General features: G+C 38.8%; 1 protein-coding gene across 9 annotated transcripts in view; it reads left to right on the top strand.

The window, feature by feature from the left end:
- raph1a (Ras association (RalGDS/AF-6) and pleckstrin homology domains 1a) overlaps nt 1–23780 on the top strand; it is a 197605-nt gene that overhangs the window by 163709 nt on the left and 10116 nt on the right. For 8 of the 9 annotated variants that reach the window (XM_063051742.1, XM_063051745.1, XM_063051747.1 and 5 more), the window contains 3 exons: nt 10619–10717; nt 11032–11152; nt 21446–21597. In XM_063051742.1, coding sequence (XP_062907812.1) covers nt 10619–10717; nt 11032–11152; nt 21446–21597 — 372 coding nt within the window. Of the gene's footprint in view, nt 1–10618; nt 10718–11031; nt 11153–21445; nt 21598–22223; nt 23182–23780 lie in introns of those variants that run through there. The other variant, XM_063051748.1, reaches the window with a different exon arrangement.

Genomic DNA, 23780 nt, shown 5'->3' with positions numbered 1-23780 from the left:
AGTGGTGTCTCAGAAAGGCAGCATCCATTATTAAGGACCCCCAGCGCACAGGGCATGCCCTTTTCTCACTGTTACCTTCAGGAAGGAGGTACAGAAGCCTGAAGGCACACACTCAGTGATTCAGGAAAAGCTTCTTCCCCTCTGTCATCCAATTCCTAAATGAGCATTGAACCCATGAACACTACCTCACTTTTTAAATATACATTATTTCTGTTTTTGTACGATTTTTAATCTATTCAGTATACGTATACTGTGATTGATCTACTTATTTATTATTACTTTTCTCTTCTATATGTATTGCATTGAACTGCTGCTGCTAAGTTAACAAATTCCACAACACATGCTAGTGATAATAAATCTGATTCTGATTAAAATATTGCAATCTCTTAAGTACAGTTCAGAAAGAGATATTTAAAGTAAGATTCAAGATTGTTTAATGTTATTTCCAGTATGCAAGTGTAAAGGAAAGCCAAGTAATTGTCACTCTAGATCCGATGCAGCACAAGAATAAACATAGTATGATTTTTAAAAATAAATAAACACAATAAATATGTATAAATACATACAATAGCTTATGCATAGCCCAGCTGTGTGCCCATAAGGTGACTGACAGGATCTAATAAAGTATTTGGGGGTGTGGAGGGGTGGGTTAGTGGGTGGAGGTGTTGCTTGGATAAAGTAGCTATTTTTGAGTCTGGTGGTCCTGGAGTGGATGCTATGTAGCCTCTTCCCTGTTGGCAGTGAGACAAACAGTCTATGAGCAGGGTCGGTGGAACCCTTCATGATATTACTAGCACTTTTCCAGCACCTTTCTGTATGTGCTGCATGTCCTTGATGGCAAGTAGGCTGGTGCCAGTGATGCGTTGTGCCATTTTGACTACCTGTTGTAGAGCCTTCCGTACCATGCAGTAATGCAGCTTGTCAGTATGCTCTCTACTGTGCATCTGTAGAATGATGTAAATATAGATGTGCATAGTCCAGTCTTCTTCAGCCTCAGAAAGTAGAGGTGTCAGGGAGCTTTCCTGATTGTGTAGAATGTGTTCTGGGACCATGAGAGGTTGTGCAAGATGTACACTCCTAGAAGTTTAAAATAGTTCGCAGTTTCCACTGCTGTGCCGCCAATGTAAAAAGGGGTGTGAATGGTGGGAGTTCTGAAGTAAATAACCATCTCCTTTGTCTCGTTGACATTGAGGAAGAGATTATATGCTTGGTACCTGGCCTCAAGCTCTTCTACTTCTCTCTGTAGTCTCACCGTTGTTGGTGATAAGCCCCACCACTGTCATGTCTTCAATGAACTTGACAATGTGATTACTTGGGTGTTTGGCCGTGTGGTTTTGTGTGAGCCAAGTTACAGCCCTGGGGAGGCACCCACGTTGAGGATGATGGGGAGGGAGAAGTGGTTGTTTCAACTGCATAGTCTATGGTACTGGAGTCTACAGTGGAGGCGCAAATTGCTACCAAAGTTGCCTTGACACTGAGGAATCTTCGAGCACAGTGGCCAGGCTATCCACAAACAAAACGTACCTCTCATGGACATCCCCATGTTTTTACCCCCACCGTGTCCCCCGTCCCATTTCCATGTATGTTAACATGAATCAAAGAACTATATAATCATCATTTAGTATAGCTTTATCTAAGATATATCGATGCTGTTCAAAACAAAAATAATACCAGTCACAAGTGAGTCACATGAACCATATGGTGGAGGAGGTGTTGGAGTTGTTAAAATACATTAGGACAGATAAGTCCCCGGGGCCTGACGGAATATTCTCCAGGCTGCTCCACGAGGCGAGAGAAGAGATTGCTGAGCCTCTGGCTGGGATCTTTATGTCCTCGTTGTCCACGGGAATGGTACCGAAGGATTGGAGGGAGGCGAATGTTGTCCCCTTGTTCAAAAAAGGTAGTAGGGATAGTCTGGGTAATTATAGACCAGTGAGCCTTACGTCTGTGGTGGGACGTTTACACATGAATTTTTAGATGTTCATTAACGATGAGACTACAGAGGGTGTGTCTCAGTGATCTGTTCTGAGCCCCTACTCTTCGTGATTTTTATAAATGACCTGGATGAGGAAGTGGAGGGATGGGTTAGTAAGTTTGCTGATGACACAAAGGTTGGAGATGTGGATAGTGTGGAGGGCCGTCAGAAGTTACAGCAGGACATTGATAAGATGCAAAACTGGGCTAAGAAGTGGCAGATAGAATTCAACCAAGCTAAGAATGAAGTGGTTCATTTTGGTAGGTCAAGTATGATGGCAGAATATAGTATTAATGGTAAGACTCTTGGCAGTGTGGAGGATCAGAGGGATCTTGGGGTCCGAGGCCATAGGACATTCAAAGTTGCTGCGCAGGTTGTCTCTGTGGTTAAGAAGGCATACGGTGCATTGGCCTTCATCAGTCGTGGGATTGAGTTTAGGAGCCGAAAAGTAATGTGCAGCTATATAGGACCCTGGTCAGACCCCACTTGGAGTACTGTGCTCAGTTCTGGTAGCCTTGAAGCGACGGAGGATGAGAGGTGACCTGATAGAGGTGTATAAGATGATGAGAGGTATTGATTGTGTCGATAGTCAGAGGCCTTTTCCCAGGGCTGAAATGGCTAGCATGAGAGGGTACAGTTTTAAGGTGCTTGGAAGTAGGTACAGAGGAGATGTCAGGGGTAAGGTTTTTACGCAGAGAGTGCTGAGTATGTGGAATGGGCTGCCGGCGACAGTGGTGGAGACAGATACAATAGGGTCTTTTGAGAGACTCCTGGATAGGTACATGGACCTTGGAAAAATAGAGGGCTGTGGGTAATCCTAGGTAATTTCTAAGGTAAGGACATGTTTGGCACAGTTTTGTGGGCTGAAGGGCCTGTATTGTGCTGTAGGTTTTCTATGTTTCTTTCTTTCTTTTAAAATCTTTTTATTGAATTTGTATACAAAAAGGTAAGCCATATAGGCACTAATACACTGTTAAAATATAATAAAATTACAGGAGATATTAATACAAAAGAAAATGATACAAACAATGTAATTTAAACATAACGTACCAAGGTAACATAATAGTATACTAATTTTTATATATATATCAATAGAGAAAAGGAAAAAAAAACCCCAAAAAAACCCACCGTGCAACTAACTAAAAGCAAAGCAAAGCAATGGGCTAACTTGGAACCAAACAGAGTTAAACTTAAAATCACGTCCTCAATCCCGACTTCCATTAAAAACAGTAAAAAAACAAGAAGGGTATATATTACATTAAATGAAAATATTGAATAAAAGATCTCCAGGTCTGTTCAAATTTAAATGAGGAGTCATAAAGATTGCTTCTAATTTTCTCCAAATTCAAGCATAATATCGTCTGAGAAAACCAAAAAAAGGTGGTTGGAGCATTAAGCTCTTTCCAATGTTGTAAGATACATCTTTTCGCCATTAAAGTAAGAAATGCAATCATTCTACGGGCTGAAGGAGAAAGATTACTGGAAATTTTAGGTAGTCCAAAGATAGCAGTAATAGGGTGAGGAGAGATATCTATATTCAATACCTTGGAGATAATATTAAAAATGTCTCTCCAAAACGTTTCCAGAGTAGGGCAAGACCAAAACATATGAGTTAAAGAGGCTATCTGCCCCGGACATCTATCACAAAAAGGATTAATATGAGAATAAAAGCGAGCTAATTTATCTTTGGACATATGTGCTCTATGAACAACTTTAAATTAGGTTTTCTATGTTTCTATTGTCTTTTTTTTATGAATGCCAATCTGCAGTGCAAGGGGAAGTATTTTCTTAGAATTTCTACTCGATCAGTTCCAGGTACATTTAAATTAACATATCGCTCTTCCTCTCTACACCCCTCTGCCTCCTGTCTCCCGTAGTGCTGTTGGGAACTGTGGCAAGTCATCGGCTGACGCTGGCTTCACTGAGTACTCACGAGGCACCACTTGGCATGGCTTTGTGGTAACTGTGTCTGGGGAGGTCAGGGGTACAGCAGGTTCTCGTCATTCTAGTTCATCCTCAGACTTTAGTGCCAATTGTTTTTACTTCAGTCACTGAAGTAGGCATTATTATACTTGTATTGCTGTTGAGCACCTCCATTTATTCTGCCAAAGGCGGAATTTTCTCATGGCCAACAATTTTAATTCCTATCTCCATTCCTGTTCTGACATGCTGGTCCATGATCGTTTGGTTTCTTTTGACACGATGAGCCTATTCTCAAGGTGGAGAAGCAACACCTCATATTCTGTCCAGGTAGCCTCCAATCTAATAGAATTTCTCCTTCCGGTAATTTTTCCCCCTCCTCCTCCTCTTCTATTCCCCACTCTGGCCTCTTACCTCTTCTCACCTGTCTATCATCTCCTCCAGTGCCCTTCCTTCCCCATTTCCCCTGGTCCACTCTCCTCTCCTATCAGATTACCCCTTTCTGTTTCCCACCTACCTGGCTGTACCTGCCATCTTCTTGCTGGTCCTCCTTCCCCCCCGCCCCCCACCTTTCTGTTTTGGCATCTTCCCCTTCCTTTCCAGTCCTCAAGAAGAGTACCAGCCCAAAACATCGACTGTTTATTCATTTCTATAGATTCTGTCTGACCTACTGGGTGCCTCCAGCATTTTGTGTGTGTTGCTTTGGCTTTCCAGCATCTGAAGACTTTCTTGTGTTTGCTATTATACTTTGCCTATTCTTTCTGTGTCTTTTCCTTTAACTTTTGTTCACTTTCTCTGCCTTTTTATAAGATTCATCTGTTTTTGTATTTCACATTTACACTGAACAAACAGAAATTCTGCACTCTTCTCTCATTTTCCCTTAACTAGCAACACGTCTGCAGACACTCACTTAATTCATTCCACCCATAAAATATACTTCTCAGCATACTTAATGCTTTCTGATCCATAATGTACAAACGTGCACCCTACCTGAGTCCTTTGGAGGTCTGGGGCTGGGGACTTTCACACTGCTATTCATGCACACACAGATGCAGGAATGCACACAGACTCTCACATTTCAGAATTCCTTTTTTTACTCAGACATTTATTGAATTCGCGTGGGATCTGACCTGGACCACAGCAACTTTATCTTGTGCTTCCTCTGAGATCCGTCCCAGACCAGGGCAACTTTTCTATGTCGGCAACTAAAGTGTTGGTATACCTTGACTGCTCCATACAAGAGGAAATGTGGGTTCCAACAGCAGACTCAGTCCCTTTATCAATGCGCAGCCTAGGATTTAGAACTGATCAGATACTGGGTGAAAATTCCTTTTTCCCATATAACAAAGTCAAGGGTTAGCCATCTTGGTGAAACCGCCAAGTGACTATCATTGCTGATAAACTGGACTCTGAAACTCATTCATTCCTCAATCATACTTTATTTTACTTGTGCACGAGGAGAACAGTCACCACACTGCTCCGAAGCCAGGACAGAAAAAATGTTATTTTTTTTAGCGATAATTGGCTTATCAGTTACTGCAGTGGTCCCCAACCACCGGGCTGTGGACTGGTACCGGGCCGCAAAGCATGTGCTACCGGGCCGCGAGGAAACCATATGATTTGGCGATAGGAGTCAGCTGCACCTTTCCTCATTCCCTGTCACGGCCACTGTTGAGATTGAATGCACGCGAGATCATTACGCACGTGTCATCCATGTCAGCGGGGGAAGGAGATCAACTCCTTGAGCTTGCAAATGACGGCAGGCTGAAAAGTATGTTTGGCATGACATCTCTGCTGGCATTCTGGATCAAAGTCAAGGCGAAATATCCTGAGATAGCCACGAAAGCACTGAAAACGTTGCTTCCATTTCCAACATATCTCTGCAATGAATGCAATGAAAACTAAATTGTGAAATAGACTGGACATAAGGATCCCCGTTCGAGTATCACTCTCCCATCACCCCTCAATGGGACCGTCTTGTTGCAGGGAAACAAGCCCAGGGCTCCCACTGATTCAGCAATATTGGTGTGTTGCAATGATTTTATATGTTCATACGGGGAAAATATGTGCTGTGTGTTTAATATCCAAACGTTACTTAAAACGTTATGATGCTATTGACTTATAAGTGACTTATATAACCATATAACAATTACAGCACAGAAACAGGCCATCTCTGCCCTTCTAGTCCATGCCGAACGCTACTCTCACCTAGTCCCACCGACCTGCACTCAGCCCATAACCCTCCATTCCTTTCCTGTCCATATACCCATCCAATTTTTCTGAAATAATACCAAACCTGCCTCTACCACTTCTACTGGAAGTTCATTCAACACTTACTTCAAGCTCCCCTGTCCTCCCCTGATAATTGATTTATCACTACATTCATGTGAGGAAAATATGCGCTGTGTGTTTAATATTAAATTTATTAGATAAACCCTTTTAGAAACGAAATTGAGTGTATTAGCCACTTATCACCTATATTCTGGTCGTGATTAACACCCCCCCCCAAACAGAATAGCCAAAAACGATTTGTAGAAGAAAAAATTGGCACATACACGCATGCAAACACAGGTGCCCGTGCAGGGCTTCATGGTCATGGTAGTCTTTCTCGGGGTAAACACAGCGTATTTGACTGCTACTCTTGTCCGTTGGCAACCCTACCCCCCCCCCCCCGGGTCGGCCGGTCCGCAATGCAAAAAAGGTTGGGGACCCCTGAGTTATGGATATTGACCATTTGGTAAAACATTTGAACGCCTTACTTGCAAGATCAATTGCTATTCACAAACGAGGTGTTAAAAGTAAATAGAAACTTCAAATATACCAACCAATGATACTTTGAAGTTAGTTAAAGCAATTGTCCCTTGGTGTGTGTGCCTTGGGTCGCCTATCTCATTTCCAGACTCCCTTGCCTTGTTACAACTCCCGTAGTCCCAGCTGCATTCTACTTCCATTATAACTCCGCTGTGTTTTGCATGTTAGTTATTTACCCAGGTATACACAAAAAAATTTGCTTTGCTGTCATTTACATGTACTATTTTGGATGATTTAGATTCCTCTTAATCCTCAAACATTATTATGTATTGCTTTCTCCTTCTCTGCACACATATCTTAACCTGCCCCAGCCTTTGACCATTTGCCATACCCCCATTTTGAGTTGCTAGGTAAATTTCAACATGGTTCTCTCACTTAATGGGACCAGATTATCATTTCATTAAATTCAACCCAACTCAGCCACCTCTTGGCATACCATTGAAGTTGGAGAATAGTCCTACACTTTGATCTCTGCCTCTTTGATTCAATTCAAATTCCATATCCCATTATCTTAATGTAAAGTGCTTGTGTGATCTATTCAAAGAACTCGAGAATTAAATATTGTTGAATTGCAGATTTTGGAAAAAATAATCTGTTGAGAAATTGTATTTGTGTGTAATTCTATTTCAAAGCAGAAAAAGACTACCTGAGAAGTTCTGGCACAGTCGGGAACAAGTGATCAGCAGTCGTGTTTTGAGGACAGTTTATATTAATTTTTGCCATTTCTTCTGCATCTCTCCAAAGCTATAGCAGGGTTTCCTGCTGATCAGAGGCAAGCTAAGGAACAGCAACTGCCTGAAACCTCTCAGGATAATAAAAAGCTCTTTTTATTTTCTTTTAATCACTCTGGGAAAACTGTCTCTCAGCTGGTCCAGCACCACTGGCTCACAAGAGAACAGGAACAGTAGCAAGCAACTCAAGCCTGCCCCACCATTCAATTTGACCATGGCTGCTTCATGTTGGCCTCAACTCCTTTTCTGTGCCAGTTCCTGTAGCCCCCAATTTTACTCAATCTTTCAAAAATGTATTCACTTCCACCTTCCGTACCAACGATCTAGTCATATGAACTATAGCTCCTCTGCCCTGTCACCATGAGGGTATACCTGGAAAACTTGAGCTGTGATTTTAAGTCCTCTTTTTCATAATATTCCTAATAGTTACTGCCAATCTTCTTTCTTACCCAGTTTCCTTACTTGGACTATTTAAGACTGCCCCTTTCCCCACAATCCCAGTTCTGGTTTTAGCATGCAAAGTAAATTTGAACTACATTGAAAGTTTATCAATGCAGTCTGCAGATTTAATTTGTGCTTCACCAGGAAGATTTTGCTACTTTGACCCATATGTGCTCTTTTTCCCCTTTTATCTTTTTTATTTTCTTTACCACCATTAGACCTCCTTTCCTTGACAGGCCTCTTTTATTTCATCACTCTCGATCCCACCGGTTCTCCTTGGCCTTTCTACTTTTCACCTAAGCTAGATAACCTCTTAGATAAGTCTGTAGTTTATCTCCTGAAAAACTCAACTGAGGCTGTCATCTGCCTCCCCCCCCCCCCCAACCAGCAGCAATACCTTTGCCTCTATACTTTGTATTTGCCAACTCCTCCGAGTCCCAAAATGGCCACAGTGGCTAATCGTGCCGGTTTCCTTCCTGTCCAACTCCCCACACCACGTGCTGATCTCTGCGGTAAATGCCAGTGGGCCAGTGATCATTGTCTGCATTTCTCCCCATGTTATTCCCAGAAAGCCAATGCAATGTGGCAGCTGCAGTGTCTGTACATTTTTATTCCAGTTGAATTGATTCTGAGCAGGTTGACTGCCTGCCTGCCTCTATTTGGTAGGGGCAAGTTTAGTAGATGACTGCAGGGATAATATTTGTCCTGTAGTTCCCGAGCATTATCCTTTACTGACTCAGAAGAGGAGGGAGCAGCAGGAGGACCGTTATTCTGGAGATGGTCATTACTGGCACAGTGCCAAAACAACATCAAGCACAACATGCTAACGGGAAGTGAGCTCAAGCAGGGTTCTGATGGCATTGGGCTGGAGAGATTGTCTTGCACTATTTGGAGGGAATGAGTGGGATTAAACTGGTTGGATTGTTAAGGAATGTTAGGAGTGAGTGGAGACTGAAATTAAACTGAATGAATTATTAAAGGACAAGGGGATAGAGAGAGATTCAAAATCAGGTTAAACATCACCGACATATGTTGTGAGATTTTATTTTGTGGCAGCAGTACAATGCAATACATACTGAGAGGGAAAAAAATGTGAATTACTGTGTGTGTGTGTGTGTGTGTGTGTGTGTGTGTGTGTGTGTATACGTACACACACTCACTCTCTTCCATGTATTCTATAGCTATACATTTGATTTAAAGGAAGTGAATGGAGCTGAAGTATTTCATTGTAATATGAAGTTCAGGTAGACAAAAGGTGACAGATAAATGAAACTGGAGGAATATAGTGGGTCAGGCAGCAAATGTGAAGAGAAAAGACGGTCAGCATTTTCAGTCCAAATGAAGAGTCTTGACCCAAAATGTCAACTGTCCATTTTCCTCTACAAATGCTGCTTGACCCACGAGTTCTTCCAACCTCTTGTTTTTTTGCATTAGATTCCATCATTTGCGCTTCCTTATGTCTCTAAAGAGGGACACAGGTTCTCTGTTTAAGAACAGGTTAAGGAAAGTCTTCTGTAAAATAGGATGGAGATGTGGATTTTTATAATAAGCCATTAAAATTGTGGAGGGCATCAGAGATGTTACTGAAATATATGGGAGGAGACTGAACATGGAAAGAAAGACTAGAGTCAAAGAAGGAAGAAGTAAGTTCTTGGCAAAAGAACAGTGGAGCTACACTTTAGTCTCTGTAGAAAAGGTGCATAGAAGTGGGCTTTAATGCTTTTAGAGTACTATGAAGGTAGAGAGTATGAAGACTGTGGTACTGTCTACCTTGCATCTCTGTCCTCATTTCCCCTCAAGGTAATGAGGTCAGAGATACCAGGTAGACATTAGTCTGGTATTCAGTGGTGGCATCATGGCCCAGAGAAAGTTTTGAGAGAAGAGTTTTGGCCTTTGTAAAGTAGATTTTATTTCATAAAGCACAATACCAGCATCTTTAGCAACATGCATGATGACAATGTTGGGAGTAGTTCTTGCTGAATAGAATTCTGCAAATTCAGTGCAGAGTAGATTAGACTCAGTAAGGACATTGAAAAAATCGAGTGGCAGTATCACATCAGCAGTTAAAGATAAATCCATATCTGCAGTCAAAACTGTATTCCTGAAAGCTTTTCTAGCTCTCTACACAATTTGTCAAAGTTACTTTGTCTCTCAAAATTTTTCAAAAGTAGGAAAAGTTTAACGACACCATTTTTTGCAAAGATTGCCTTGAGAAAGTGACCAGCATAATCAACCACTCTTCCCAACCCAATCATTCTCTCTTGTTCCTCCAAGCCCTTCCATCAGGCAGAAGATACAGGGACTTCAAAGCACATACCACCAGATTTGAAAGATGAATACTTGATCTCACAATTTCTACCTCAAAGTCATCCTTGCACTTCATTTGTTTACCAGCACTGCATTTTCTTGTATCTGCACCACTGTACCTAGCATTCTTTTTTCTTTTTACTAATTTGATGTATTTACAGTACTGTGCAAGTGTCTTGGGCACCTTAGTAATATAAGTGTGCCTGAGACTTTTGCACAGAACTGTACATAGGGCATGATTTGACTGGATTGCATGCAAACAAAAACCTTTCACCAAATTTATCTGTGCTATATGTGATAATAAGCCAATACTTTAATATAAATGTATAATGCTTGTTATGTAGTACTAATGTTTCTAGCTTAATTGGGGAATTTTTTTTAGACATTTTTGTTTATTGTGATGAATAAAAAGTTTTTCTTTCTCCCTGTGTAGCATCCTCAGATACAGAAGAAGTCTCAATACATTAAGTACCTCTGTTGTGATGACCTCAGAACCCTTCACCAATGGGTGAATGGCATTCGCATTGCCAAGGTAACTAGCTGATAGGATGAGTGACATGCTTTTTTAAAAAATCTTCCAATGGAGCGGAGAACTTTAGTTATTTGATAGAATATTCCTCACCTGACCTAAAATTATGAGTCTGGCAATTACCACCAAAATGAAAGAATATTTCTTTAGTCTGTAGTGGCCTTGTTAAATCTCCCCAGTTGTCCTGGTGAGATTTGGTTGTATTTGATTCGTCTGCAAGCTTTTGGATTGTCAGTCCAGTATTTTACTCACTGTATATGTACCTCTTTGGAAATGCACAATGAGATAGTAATACTCTTTATACCTCTGTTCGTCAGTATGGGAAACAGTTATATGACAACTATCAAGATGCTGTGAAACGGGCTGAAGCTGCATATGAGTGGTCATCCCTGTCCAGTGCAAGTATGAAATCCGGATCCAGTTCTTCCAGTCTGCCAGGTAAATTGGTCTTTCTGCTTATCTTTAATTTTTGTACCATCTACTCCTTACTGCAACCTCTGCAGAGGTATTGATTTTCATGGGGTGTGGGTGTCAAGAGCTAGGTGCCACACAATTTCCTCAGTTTATTTTGCTGCTGTTATCAGAAATTCCACCACTTGTGCAACAGAAGTTGTCTGTTGCTATTATTAATTACTAACCAGATTGAAATAAATCAAAATTGATAGATACAGAAAGGGTGTTGCATGGAGACACACTATACATGTTAATCTACTGTGACTATACCACATAGAAAATAAATTCTACAAAGAAAGATTTTGAAGAGATGTGTTATGCATGTTTATTTATAGGTTCTGAACAGCTCATTTGCTGGCTCTTTAGGTGATTGTAGGGTATTGTCAGCCGATGGATGGTGGAAGGAAAGTGTGTTCAGCATTGCATAGACTTAAGAAAGACTGCACACAAAAATAAGGCTTCCAGATACTTTTGGTTAAAATGTTTCTCTTTGATTGAGTTGACATCTAGCAGTTCACTTGGCACCTGGAATATTGTTTATGTATGCATTCAGAAATGGATTGAGCATGAACTGATAATAATAGACTGGGAGCATTGGTTTTGTAATTGGGGAAAATACTGCACTGAAAATCAAGTTGGCTGAGAAATGAAAGGTGTCAGTTCTCTGGAATTGGCAACAAGTGGGTCATTTTTTGTTTATATTTCCATAGATGATGCAAAGACATTCCTGTAAGGTGGCAACAAATCATTGTGCCAGGTGTCCACTGTAGAGACACAGCAGATTCCAATGGACAGGATCACGGAATGAGAACTAGACAATGCAGGACTTGTATGCGGTGTACATTAGCACAAGGTGTTACAATGACTTTACATAAGAGTTTGTTGACGAGTGTAAAAAGAAAATCAGTATATGATTATCCATTGAAAATATCTGCTCAGTGCTATTAAGCAGGTAAATAAGTCCTAAGGGGCAATATTTGCATTTAATAACAAACAAAAAAGATTGAAGTTGGAAGATTTGATAGTATGGACAACTGAAGGTTACATGGATAGATTTAGGCTGAGTTAATTACAAGGTGCTGGAAGTCTGAAGTACAAATTGAAAATGCTGGTGAGGCATCGCTTGCAAAGAAATAGTCAAAGTTAATGTTTCAATATGGAGATCTTTCATCAGAACTGGAAACATGAGAAAACAAGTTAAAATATGGGGCTGCATGGGTGGAACAGAGACAGTGCAAAGCCAAGATGGTGTGTGTTGTTGAAGCTGTCTGGCTGGTAGATTAATGAAGGCAGTTAGAGATTATTTAAAAAGTAGCAAATGCCTGTAAGTGAAACTGTACCAGTGGGAAAAGGAAAGCTAAGTCAGTGTTGCAAGTGGATGACTTTCAGCAGAATTGGCCAGTCCTGATATACACAGAAAAAGCAGGCTATCTGAAGTTGTTGAATTCAATATCGAGTCTGGAAGGATATGGCGTTTCATATGTTCCTCATGCTTACATTGAACTTCATGATAGCAGTGCAGGAGGAGGTAGATAAGTCATTTTGGATGAAGAAGTGGCAAGCATCTAGAAGCAATTACCTTTTGAGGTCATCCAGAAGCTAAACATGAAGGCTCTGCAAATTTGTGACCTAGCCTGCTTTCAATTTCTGCTATGTCAAGGAGGCCACACTGAGTACCACATGTTGAAAGAAAAGTGTGCAAATTGCCATTTCACCTGGAAGACTGGTTGGATCCAAATGATGGGAAAGTTCGAAGTTCAAATTTAAAATCAAAGTATGTATACTATACAGGTTTCCCCCGCCATCCGAAGGTAGAGCGTTCCTATGAAACGGTTCGTAAGCCGGAATGTCGTAAAGTGAAGCAGCAATTACCATTTATTTATGTGGAAAAAATTTGTGAGCGTTCGCAGACCCAAATAATAATGTACCAAATCATGCCAAATAACACATAAAACCTAAAATAACAGTAACATATAGTAAAAGCAGGAATGATATGACAAATACACAGCCTATATAAAGTAGAAATACATTTCTACAATCACTGCCACACTGTCCACCACAGCGAAAATCTCATGCAAGCACTCTCTGATCTGGGCCGACATTTATGTGCCGGGCGGCACCTAATTAATTCGCTTGTTTATTTTGGTTATTTTCTTAAAGATGTGCTGGGTGCATGCCGGCTACCGCTGCATTGCTGCGTTCTTCATGGCAATGTATCGATCCGCAGCCTGGAGGTTGGGGACCCTGGGGTGTCATCTCATCGTCGTCTGTTTCCATCAGGGCAGGCAGGTCATCTTCCTCTATGTCTGCCTGCCTCAATGTCGAAGGTCGAGGTTCGTCGTCTGCTGTGACTGATGTGGAAGGCTTGAAAAACAACAGTATGCTTGACTGCTTAGCCTCACACATTTTTCTATCAAACAGTTCTTTGTAAGCACTCAAACCATCCTGCAAATATGCCCTAAACCTACGTACCCTTTCAAAATTAAAATCATACTTTTCTGCAATCATTGTAGCGAAAATCTCATGCAGTTGCTTCACGTTCAGTTCCTGGACGACTTCACTTTCGGTCCGTTCGCTACTGCATTCGGTTTCGATTGTTATCCTTTCCTCTTCCAACTGCATCAGCTCTTCATCTATCAGTTCTTGGTCATGGGATGCCAAAACCTCTTCAACTTCCACAAGCCAAACTCACTTTGTCCTTACTTCGTTCACCACAATCGAAACGATTAATTATGTCTAGTTTTACGCTAAGTGTAACACCCTTACGAGCTCTTTTAGTCTTTTCCGATACCTGAGAACTCATCTTGCTGGAGGACTTCCGGTAGAGCTCATGGAGTGAAGTCGTGTTCTTGACTCGCTCCATTACCTCTGAGTTTTTCTTCTTATGATCAGCTATATTTTAATTAACCATTAAGGCATCGACTAAATTGGGCTCTTTGATAATCGGATGCTTTTAAGGTCTGCTATGTCTAAGAATGGAAAAAACGGGAAGGACGGCAAACCTCCGGTTAGACCGAAAGGTACCGATTTTTCTCCGACTGAACCACCGGTGACTTTGAAAGCTATATCGGATCTAATTCAAAGGGAAATTTCAACCTCTATTACGGAGCTGATTCGTGCGGAAATTTCAATTAATTTCCAGAAAATTGCCGATTCAATCGATAAAATACAAACATCTATCACAGAACATCAGTCGGCTATATCTAATCTTCAAAAATCCACGCAACAAAATGAACTCAAGATGGAGAAAATCGAAGAAACAATTAATTAATGAAGAAGAAGCTTGACTTTCTGACCTTTAAAAACTCTGACTTAGAATCCAGAATGCGACGGCAGAATCTTCGAATGATTGGTGTGCGTGAAGCTGTGGAATCTGACAACCCTATGAAGTATTTTTCTCAACTTTTAAAAGATGCATTTCCTGACCAACCACCGTTACTGGATCGTGTTCACAGAGTTCCATCATACTCGTCTAAGTCAGATAAACCTCGACATGTCATCTTACGTTTTCATTACTTTCAAGACAAGGAGAAACTGTTTCGTTTCGTTCGATCTAAAGGTTACATTGATTTTTTGGATCTTAAGTTCCGATTCGTGGAGGATTTCAGCAAACCAATTCGGGATCAGCGGGTTCGTTACAGATCTGTGATGTCGGAACTCTACAAGATGGATTTAAAACCAGCGCTGCTTTACCCAGCACGTCTAAGGATTCGTACGTTGGATGGAGCCCTCCGTTTTTTTGAATCTCCATCGGATGCCCAGAGTTATCTGGATCAATTTTCACCTTCAACATCTTAATCGTAATTTTTAACTATCTCCGTTTGATCGGAGGTTGTGAATTTGTCGGCCTTAATTTTTTTTTGCCTTATATGGCAGAAAAGTTTATTTTTGATTAATTAATATGGTTGCTAAACTTTCTTTCTATCTGCATCATTCCTTTCTTTTTCCCAGGGGATTCTGGGTGGTTATTCCCTCAGTGTCATTCTACGTATTTCCTTTGAGGCCTTAAATTTTGTAGTTTTTAAATCTTTTTTTTGTAGGTTTTCATAATTAGTTTATGTTAATAATTTCATTTTTTTGTTTATTCATAGGGTCTGGGGTTTGTTGCAGGTTTTTTTATATTTTCTGGCTTTTTCTCTGTTATATTAAGTGTTTGTTTTAATTGATTTACTTTTATTCTTTTATTGTTTTATAACTAGCTGATCTTTTTTATATTTACACTTTATTTTAGGGAGCGTCTATCGGAAGTCATGGGGGTAGTTTTAGTGCTTGCTTCTTTCTGGCTGGTCTGTTTTAGATTTAGCCTTGGGGTCATGGGGTGGGGGGTGGTGGGAGGGGCTTCACGTTTTAGTTTTTTTCTTCTTGGGCAATGTATACTATTGAAGTATTGGTTGCGTTCTCCTTCCCGGTATCTCTTATTTGTTCTGTTCCCTTTCCGGGTTCGTGGGTCAAGCCTATCGTCAATCCTCCTTTTTACGGGTTGACTTTAGGGTTTATGGAGTCTATTATTAATTTTGTCTCCTGGAATACTAATGGTCTTAACCATCCTATTAAAAGGAAAAAAGTTCTTAAAGTGTTCCGGAGACTTAAAGCACAAATTTTATTTTTACAAGAGACCCATGTGCGGAGGGGGGACAGACTACGTTTTTTTTAAATTCTGGAAGGAACAACAGTTTCATTTGAACTCTCACGCTAAGATTCGAGGCGTCTCTATTTTTATAGACTCCTCAGTTACTTTTATACAACATGATATTATCTCTGATCCAAATGGAGATTTCTACTGGTTAGTGGACTACTATTTAATAAAAAGGTAGTTTTGGTTAATGTTTATGCTCCCAATATGGACTGTCCGGAATTTTATAAATCGTTATTCAATCAGTTTCTGAATTTGAATGAGTTTTCATTGATCTGGGGCGGAGATCTTAATACCTGTTTATCTCCAGCTTTGGACTGTTCGGCTCCTCTACGGACCTTACCTAATAAATCTGCAACTTAGATTAATTCATTCCTCTCTGATTCTGGGTCGACGGACATTTGGTGTTTTTTGCATCCTCAGGAAAAAGATTTTTCTTTTTTTTCCACATGTTCACCATTCCTATTCAAGAATTGATTATTTCTTTATTGACTCTCGTCTTATTTCTTCACTGATTAAATGTGATTATGACTCTATAACCATTTCGGATCATGCTCCACTTAAGCTTTCTATTAAAATTCAGGCCAATACACAAAATAATAGACAATGGCGTTTTAATTCACTGTTGCTTCAGGACTCGGACTTTGTTAACTTTATGAATGAACAGATTGATCTTTTTTTTACAATTAACTATACAGAGGATATTTCTGTGAACATTCTTTGGGATACTTTTAAAGCTTATATTCGTGGTCAGATTATTTCGTATTCTGCTGCTTTGAGGAAGAAGCTGAAGCAGGAGGAGTTGGTAATTGTGGACAAGATTAAGGAAATTGATAAGAAATATGTTACAGCTCCCTCTGAGGAGTTATATAAACAAAGAACTGAACTTCAAAAGGAACACAGTTTATTGCTTTCGTCCTCGATTGTAAACCAATTAAAGAAAACAAGTGAATTTTATGTACACCGTGACAAAATTGGCAAACTGTTGGCTAACCAATTGAAGTCTAATTATGCTAAATCTCAAATTAATCAGATTTATAATCAAAATGACCGACTGATACTTGATCATGCGGGGATTAATCAAACCTTCTTTGATTTTTATTCTTCCTTATATCAATCAGAGTCTCCTCGAGACTCTAAATATATGAATGATTTTTTTTAGATAACCTAGACTTTCCTGAGATTTCACAGGATATGTCTTCTATACTAGATACTCTCATTACCACTGATGAGATTAAGAATGTTATTTCCTCTGTGAACTTGGGGAAAGCTCCTGGCCCTGATGGGTTTACCGTAGAATTTTATAAATGTTTTGCACCTTCATTAATCCCTTGGTTCTGTAGGGTTTTCGAGGCTTCATTAAAACTTGGTAAACTTCCCGAATCTTTCAATAGAGCGTCAATCTCTCTAATATTAAAGAAGGATAAAGATCCTGCTCAATGTGCATCTTATAGACCAATATCTTTATTAAATGTTGATTCTAAAATTTTTTCTAAGTTATTAGCAAACAGATTAAAAAAGTACTTCCTTTTATTATTTCGGAAGACCAAACGGGTTTTATTAAAGGTCGTTACTCTTTTTATAACATTCGCACACTGTTAAATATTGTTTATACCCCCTCACAAAATGTTCCTGAGTGTGTTATCTCTTTAGATGCTGAGAAAGCTTTTGATAGAGTAGAATGGCCTTACTTATTTAAGGTGCTTGAAATGTTTAATTTTAGCTTGAAATTTATATCCTGGATCAAACTGTTATATCATTCTCCTGTGGCCTCGGTCCGTACTAACTCTCTAAGCTCACCTTTTTTCCCTCTTTTTGGAGGTACTCAACAAAGTTGTCTTCTTAGTCCGTTATTATTTGATATTGCATTAGAACCTCTTGCAATTGCCATTCGAGAATCTCCAAGTATTACTGGGATAACTCGGGGCTTAAAGTCCCATAAAGTATCACTCTATGCTGATGACTTACTTTTATATATTTCTAATCCTCCAAAATCCATCCCTGCTGTTTTAGATTTATTAGCACAATTTAGTCTCTTTTCAGGTTATAAATTAAATCTTAGTAAGAGTGAACTTTTCCCGATTAATAAACAACTTCCCTTATATCATAACTTTCTGTTTAAATTGATTAATAATTATTTTTCATATCTTGGGATTAAAATTACTTGTAAATACAAAGATTTATTTAAGATTAACTTTTTACCCTTAATTGACCATATTATTCAACTTTCATCTAAATGGTTTCCTTTATATTTAACTTTGATTGGTTGTATTAATGCAGTTAAGATGTTTTTTCTGCCAAAATTTCTATATATATTTCAGGCATTACTGATTTTTGTTCCAAAATCTTTTTTTGATAAAGTTGACTCAAAAATTTCTTCATTTATTTGGCAAAATAAAAACCCGAGACTGGGTAAAATACATTTACAGAAAGCTAAGAGAGATGGAGGTTTAGCATTACCTAACTTTAGATTCTATTATTGGGCAATTAATATTCGACATATGAAATTTTGGTTACTTGACCAGGATATACTATCCATTCCTAAATAGGTAGCATTGGAATTACAATCTGTTCAGGGCTATACACTTGGCTCTATTTTAGGTTCCTCTCTTCCTTTTGATTTGAAACGCCTCAAACAGGTATCTAACCCGATAGTTAAATATACCTTACGTATTTGGTTTCAATTCAGAAGATTTTTTGATCTTAACCAATTTGGGCTAGCGATTCCTATTTTAGGTAACATTTTTTCCTCCCTCTTTTATGGATCGTGCTTTTCAAATTTGGAAGACTAAGGGTATTTCACGGTTTTTGGATTTATTTTTAGATGGTTCCCTTATGTCTTTTGAACAATTATCTAATAAATACAATTTATCGAGAATACATTTTTTTAGATATCTACAAGTTAGAAATTTCCTAAGTACTATACTTTCTTCTTTTCCAATGCTTCCTCCTACATACATTTTAGATACTATAATTAACCTTAATCCATGTCAGAAAGGTGCATCGGCTATGATTTATAATATTATTATGAAACTTAGGAAAGCTCCATTTGATAAGATTAGGGTAGATTGGGAACAGGAATTGGGGTCTATCATTTCCGTGGATGATTGGGGGCAGATTTTACAATTAGTCAATACTTCCTCTATCTGTGCTAAAGATTCCCTAATTCAATTTAAAGTTGTTCATAGAGCACATATGTCCAAAGATAAATTAGCTCACCTTTATTCTCATAATAATCCTTTTTGTGATAGATGTCCGGGGCAGATAGCCTCTTTAACTCATATGTTTTGGTCTTGTCCTACTCTGGAAACTTTTTGGAGAGACATTTTTAATATTATCTCAAAGGTATTGAATATGGATATCTCTCCTCATCCTATTACTGCTATCTTTGGACTACCTAAAATTTCCAGTAATCTTTCTCCTTCAGCCTGTAGAATGATTGCATTTCTTACTTTAATGGCAAAAAGATGTATCTTACAACATTGGAAAGAGCTTAATGCTCCAACCACCTTTTTTTGGTTTTCTCAGACGATATTATGCTTGAATTTGGAGAAAATTAGAAGCAATCTTTGATTCCTCACTTAAATTTGAACAGACCTGGAGATCTTTTATTCAATATTTTCATTTAATGTAATTTTTTTTCTTCTCTTTTTTGCTCCATATTTATATACCCTTCTTGTTTTTTTTACTGTTTTTAATGGAGGTCGGGTTTGAGGACGTGATTTTAAGTTCTTTAACTCTACTTGGTTCCAAGTTAGCCCATTGCTTTGCTTTGCTTTTAGTTAGTTGCACAGTGGGTTTTTTTTTTGGGTTTTTTTTTCCTTTTCTCTATTGAGAGAGAGAGATATATATATATAAATTAGTATACTATTATGTTACCTTAGTATGTTATGTTTAAATTACATTGTATCACTTTTTTTTCTGTATTAATATCTTCTGTAATTTTATTATATTCTAACAGTGTATTAGTGCCTATATGGCTTACCTTTTTGTATACTTATTCAATAAAAAGATTTAAAAAGAAAGAAAGAGAACTCATCTTGCTAACGGATGCTCAAAATAAATTGACATAAAGCACAGATGCTCACAGGCACATGTTTAAGCAATGCCGTCTAGAATGCAGTTCTGGGGGAGGAGCTTGGCTGCTTGGGGCACACGCTGCCTTTTTTCGTAACAGTGAAAACACCTTCTGTTAGCAAAAACAGGTAACGTAGGTCTTTCATAACAGCAAGGTTTCGTAAAGCGAACTTTCGAAAAGGGGGGGACACCTGTATACAACCTCGAGATTCATCTTCTTGCAGGCAGCCACAAAACAATGAAACAATAGAATTCATTAAGCATGCGCGAGCTCGCTCACTCACCCAATTGCAAAAAAAAAGGACAAATCCCGCAAATAGTAAAAGAAATACACAAAAACAGATGGAACGTGAAGTTCAGAAAAGTTGGTGGAAAAAGGATAGGTATTCCATCTTCTGTATTTACATAGATTTACATGGCTTCTAGATATTTGTTCTGTTTTGTAACCTACCATAGTGCTGGCATTGTGCTGAGTGAGGTTCAATTGCTGCATGGAGCTTCACCATTTTGAATGAGGGTGCCTTTAACCAAGTTCAGATTGCCAGATAAGTGCATACTCGGGAATGGTTGGGTGGTCAATATTTTTGTGTTGTTACCATTGCAAGGTAGATCTGATGAAATATGTATGAAGATAAAAGCAGCAAATGTTGGAAATATTACACATTTTGGATAGGTTCTGTGGAATGGAAAATATATTGGGTGTGCTAACTCACCAGTTCTTAAAGATTATCTCTCTGAAATACTAACTTTCTTTCTTCATGGATGCTGTCTGACAAACTAGATCTTACCAACATTTATTGTTTTGTTTTCAGATTTGTGACATCCACAGAATTTTGCTCTAATGGACATAATGATACAGACAAAAGGGATAAGCAGTGTCTGCCAGTAAATAATTTAAATGAGAACCAGGCTCAAAGAATTTAAAATAAGAAGGAAAGTGAAATGGAAATGACAGGGAAAGAGAGAACAAGAGAATGGTAGTTAACAAAACTGAACACAGGTCTTCAGTTGGCAAGTAAATAGTCAGCAGATTCTGAGAGGACCTTAATAATTTTGAAAAAACAGTTGGGAAGGTACATGGATTGGAAAGGTTTTAAAGGCTAAGGGTCAAATTCTGGCAAAAAGGACTAGCTTAATTGGATTACTTGGTTGGCATGGAGCAATTGAGCCAAAGGACCTCTCTCTGTGTTGCATAACTCTGATTCTTTGATATTTTAGAGGAAAACTACTGGAGTTAGAATGTGAACAAGGAATGAAAGGGCTGCAAGAATTACTCATTTTTTCCCGAATGTTTTTATGAAACAGGAGGGAATGCAAAAGATGAGAGAAAATGTTGAGATAAAGCTACACCTAAACTTTCTAGCAGCAGTGTTTGCTTTACAAAGTTTGAAGTAATGGGAATTTGATAAACTCTTTGAAATATTTGGGTAGACAGTTACTCTTACTTAAAGTGGATTTTAAATAAGGTATCAGCAGCAGTAGGTGTGATGATATATTTAACATCTCATGCTATTTACAAATCAGGAAGTCAGTGATATAATTTGAATTTATCTTCCTTATTTTCGCAGAATCCCATTCAAATCATTCGAATCAGTCAGACAGTGGTGTTTCTGATTTGCAGTCTACGGGTCATGTTCGCTCCCAAAGTATTGTCAGCTCCATCTTCTCAGAGGCTTGGAAAAGGGGCACTCAATTGGAGGAGCAGCAACAACACTCCAAGGTAAGAAAAAAGTAATCTATCCTCCTGAGCTCGAAAGAAAAAGTACTTGAATCTGTCTTCAACTTTAAAGATGAGTATTTTTGGTTACTGAAACACAAGAAATGGGGGGGAGGGGGGCAGTGGGAATCCACAAGCTGATCCTTTCTGGCATGTAGTGAATTCATGGGAATAATTGGAGAAAGCAAAGTTTACAGTCCAGGCCATGAAAATTTAGCATTTCTGCCAAGGTAAAGTTCTTTCCTTGGCCTCCTGCAATGAAATTCAGTATAACATTAAGGAATAATTTTTTGACTAGATGTGCTATCACCTTACAAATGCATTTTTCAGTTCTACAGCATAATTTCTAGACTTCTCCATATCCCTTCAGCATCCCAGTTTTTGAGATTAATCATTCCTGCATTCCACCTTACTGCCTTTACATTTTTCATCCCCAGCTCTTCCATCTGTACAATTTAAACTTCCTTTAATTTCAAAATATTTTCACTGAGTGAACATTTCAGGGCAATGACAACTTTATATGTCCCTCTCTATATGTTGCCTGGCCTGTTTAGCAGCATTTTCACTATATTTAGCTTTTATTTCATATTTCCTACCTTCACAGTATTTTGCATTTTTTATTTTTATAGGATGGTCTGCCATCATTTTATCTCATTTCTTTCTCATCAAATGTGGAAGAAAGGAAGAAGACTATTTAAAATCCCACAGCTAACATAAAGGAAAAACACACAATGTTTTAAAAACTGGCATTGAAGGAAGGAAAAGATGAGAACGAAAGGATAATGCATTATTCACATGTAACTAGTTCTGCCGCCTGTCTACCATAACCTATCTCCATGAGCATTGTCTGATTTGAATCCTTCAGAAGATGTAAAAACATAGCTTATCATCGCAGCCTAAAAATGGTTCATCTTTTGTGTTACCTTTGGGGAATATCTTATGAGGAAAAGGGCTTAAAGGGAATATGGATTGCATAAGTTCATTGGCAAGCAATTCAACTCAGCAGTGGTCAAGCAATTGGACTCAGCCACTTAAAAGCAGAATAAATACAGTTTCACACCTCTAAGAATCATTTTGGCTATCTAAGAAACCTAGCAATTGGACAACCCCTTCTATATTGCCATGGCTGTATGTATATTGAATTATAAATTATATAATATTGAAAACCATTCTTTCATTCCATTTTATAACTCAGGCCTTTTCCTTCCAAGTATTATTTATCTGTGTTCTTTGAGCATCAATGGTTCTACCAATTGGAAAATTTTCTCTTATCTGCTTCCTATAAAATCCTTTTTGTATTTTGTCTAAGATTTTCTACCCTAAGAATAACCATCCTGCTACTTGTAACTAATTCCTTGATTGATGGTATTTTTCAATTGAGTTTTCTGTGTAAGGCCTTAACATTCTTTCAATTCCTCAGCTGTGGTCTAACTATGAGTAACAAAATATTTTGTAACTTTCCACCTTCTGTACTGTTGGCTTTCAAAAAGCCAAGGATCCCACACCTTTTGGAAATCCTTATCGTCTCATTATGTCACCTTCGAAGATTTGTATTTGCAAGCCATCAGGTCTTTTCTGTATAGCACCTCCTCCCAATTAAACCTACAACATTAAGTTTGTATCATTTTTTCTCATTCTTTGTAAAAATATTATTTCACACTTGACTACATTAAAGCAACACACATCAAAGTTGCTGGTGAACGCAGCAGGCCAGGCAGCATCTCTAGGAAGAGGTACAGTCGACGTTTCAGGCCAAGACCCAGGGTCTCAGCCTGAAATGTCGACTGTACCTCTTCCTAGAGATGCTGCCTGGCCTGCTGCGTTCACCAGCAACTTTGATGTGTGTTGCTTGAATTTCCAGCATCTGCAGAATTCTTGTTATTTGACTACATTAAATTTCATTTATCAAGTGTACTATTTCATAATATATCAGTAATTCAAACAGCATATGCTTCCATTTTAAAAGAATATGATCAGGGTTTAATTAAGCTCATGATTATTTGATTTTATTTATTATTTTTTATTCAGAGATGCTGCACGGTAATCAGCTCTTCTAGCCAACAAGCCTACATCACTCAGTTACACCCGCGTGACCAATTATCATACTTGCTGTGCCTTTGGACTGTGGGAGGAAGCCCATGTGTCACGGGGAGAATGTGCAAGCTCCTTACAGACAGTGGTGAATT

Source organism: Mobula hypostoma, chromosome 6 (assembly GCF_963921235.1).
Source record: "Mobula hypostoma chromosome 6, sMobHyp1.1, whole genome shotgun sequence".
Lineage (NCBI taxonomy): Eukaryota > Metazoa > Chordata > Chondrichthyes > Myliobatiformes > Myliobatidae > Mobula > Mobula hypostoma.
The sequence above is the reverse complement of the archived record's forward strand: the minus strand, read 5'-3'. Positions and strand labels throughout refer to the sequence as shown.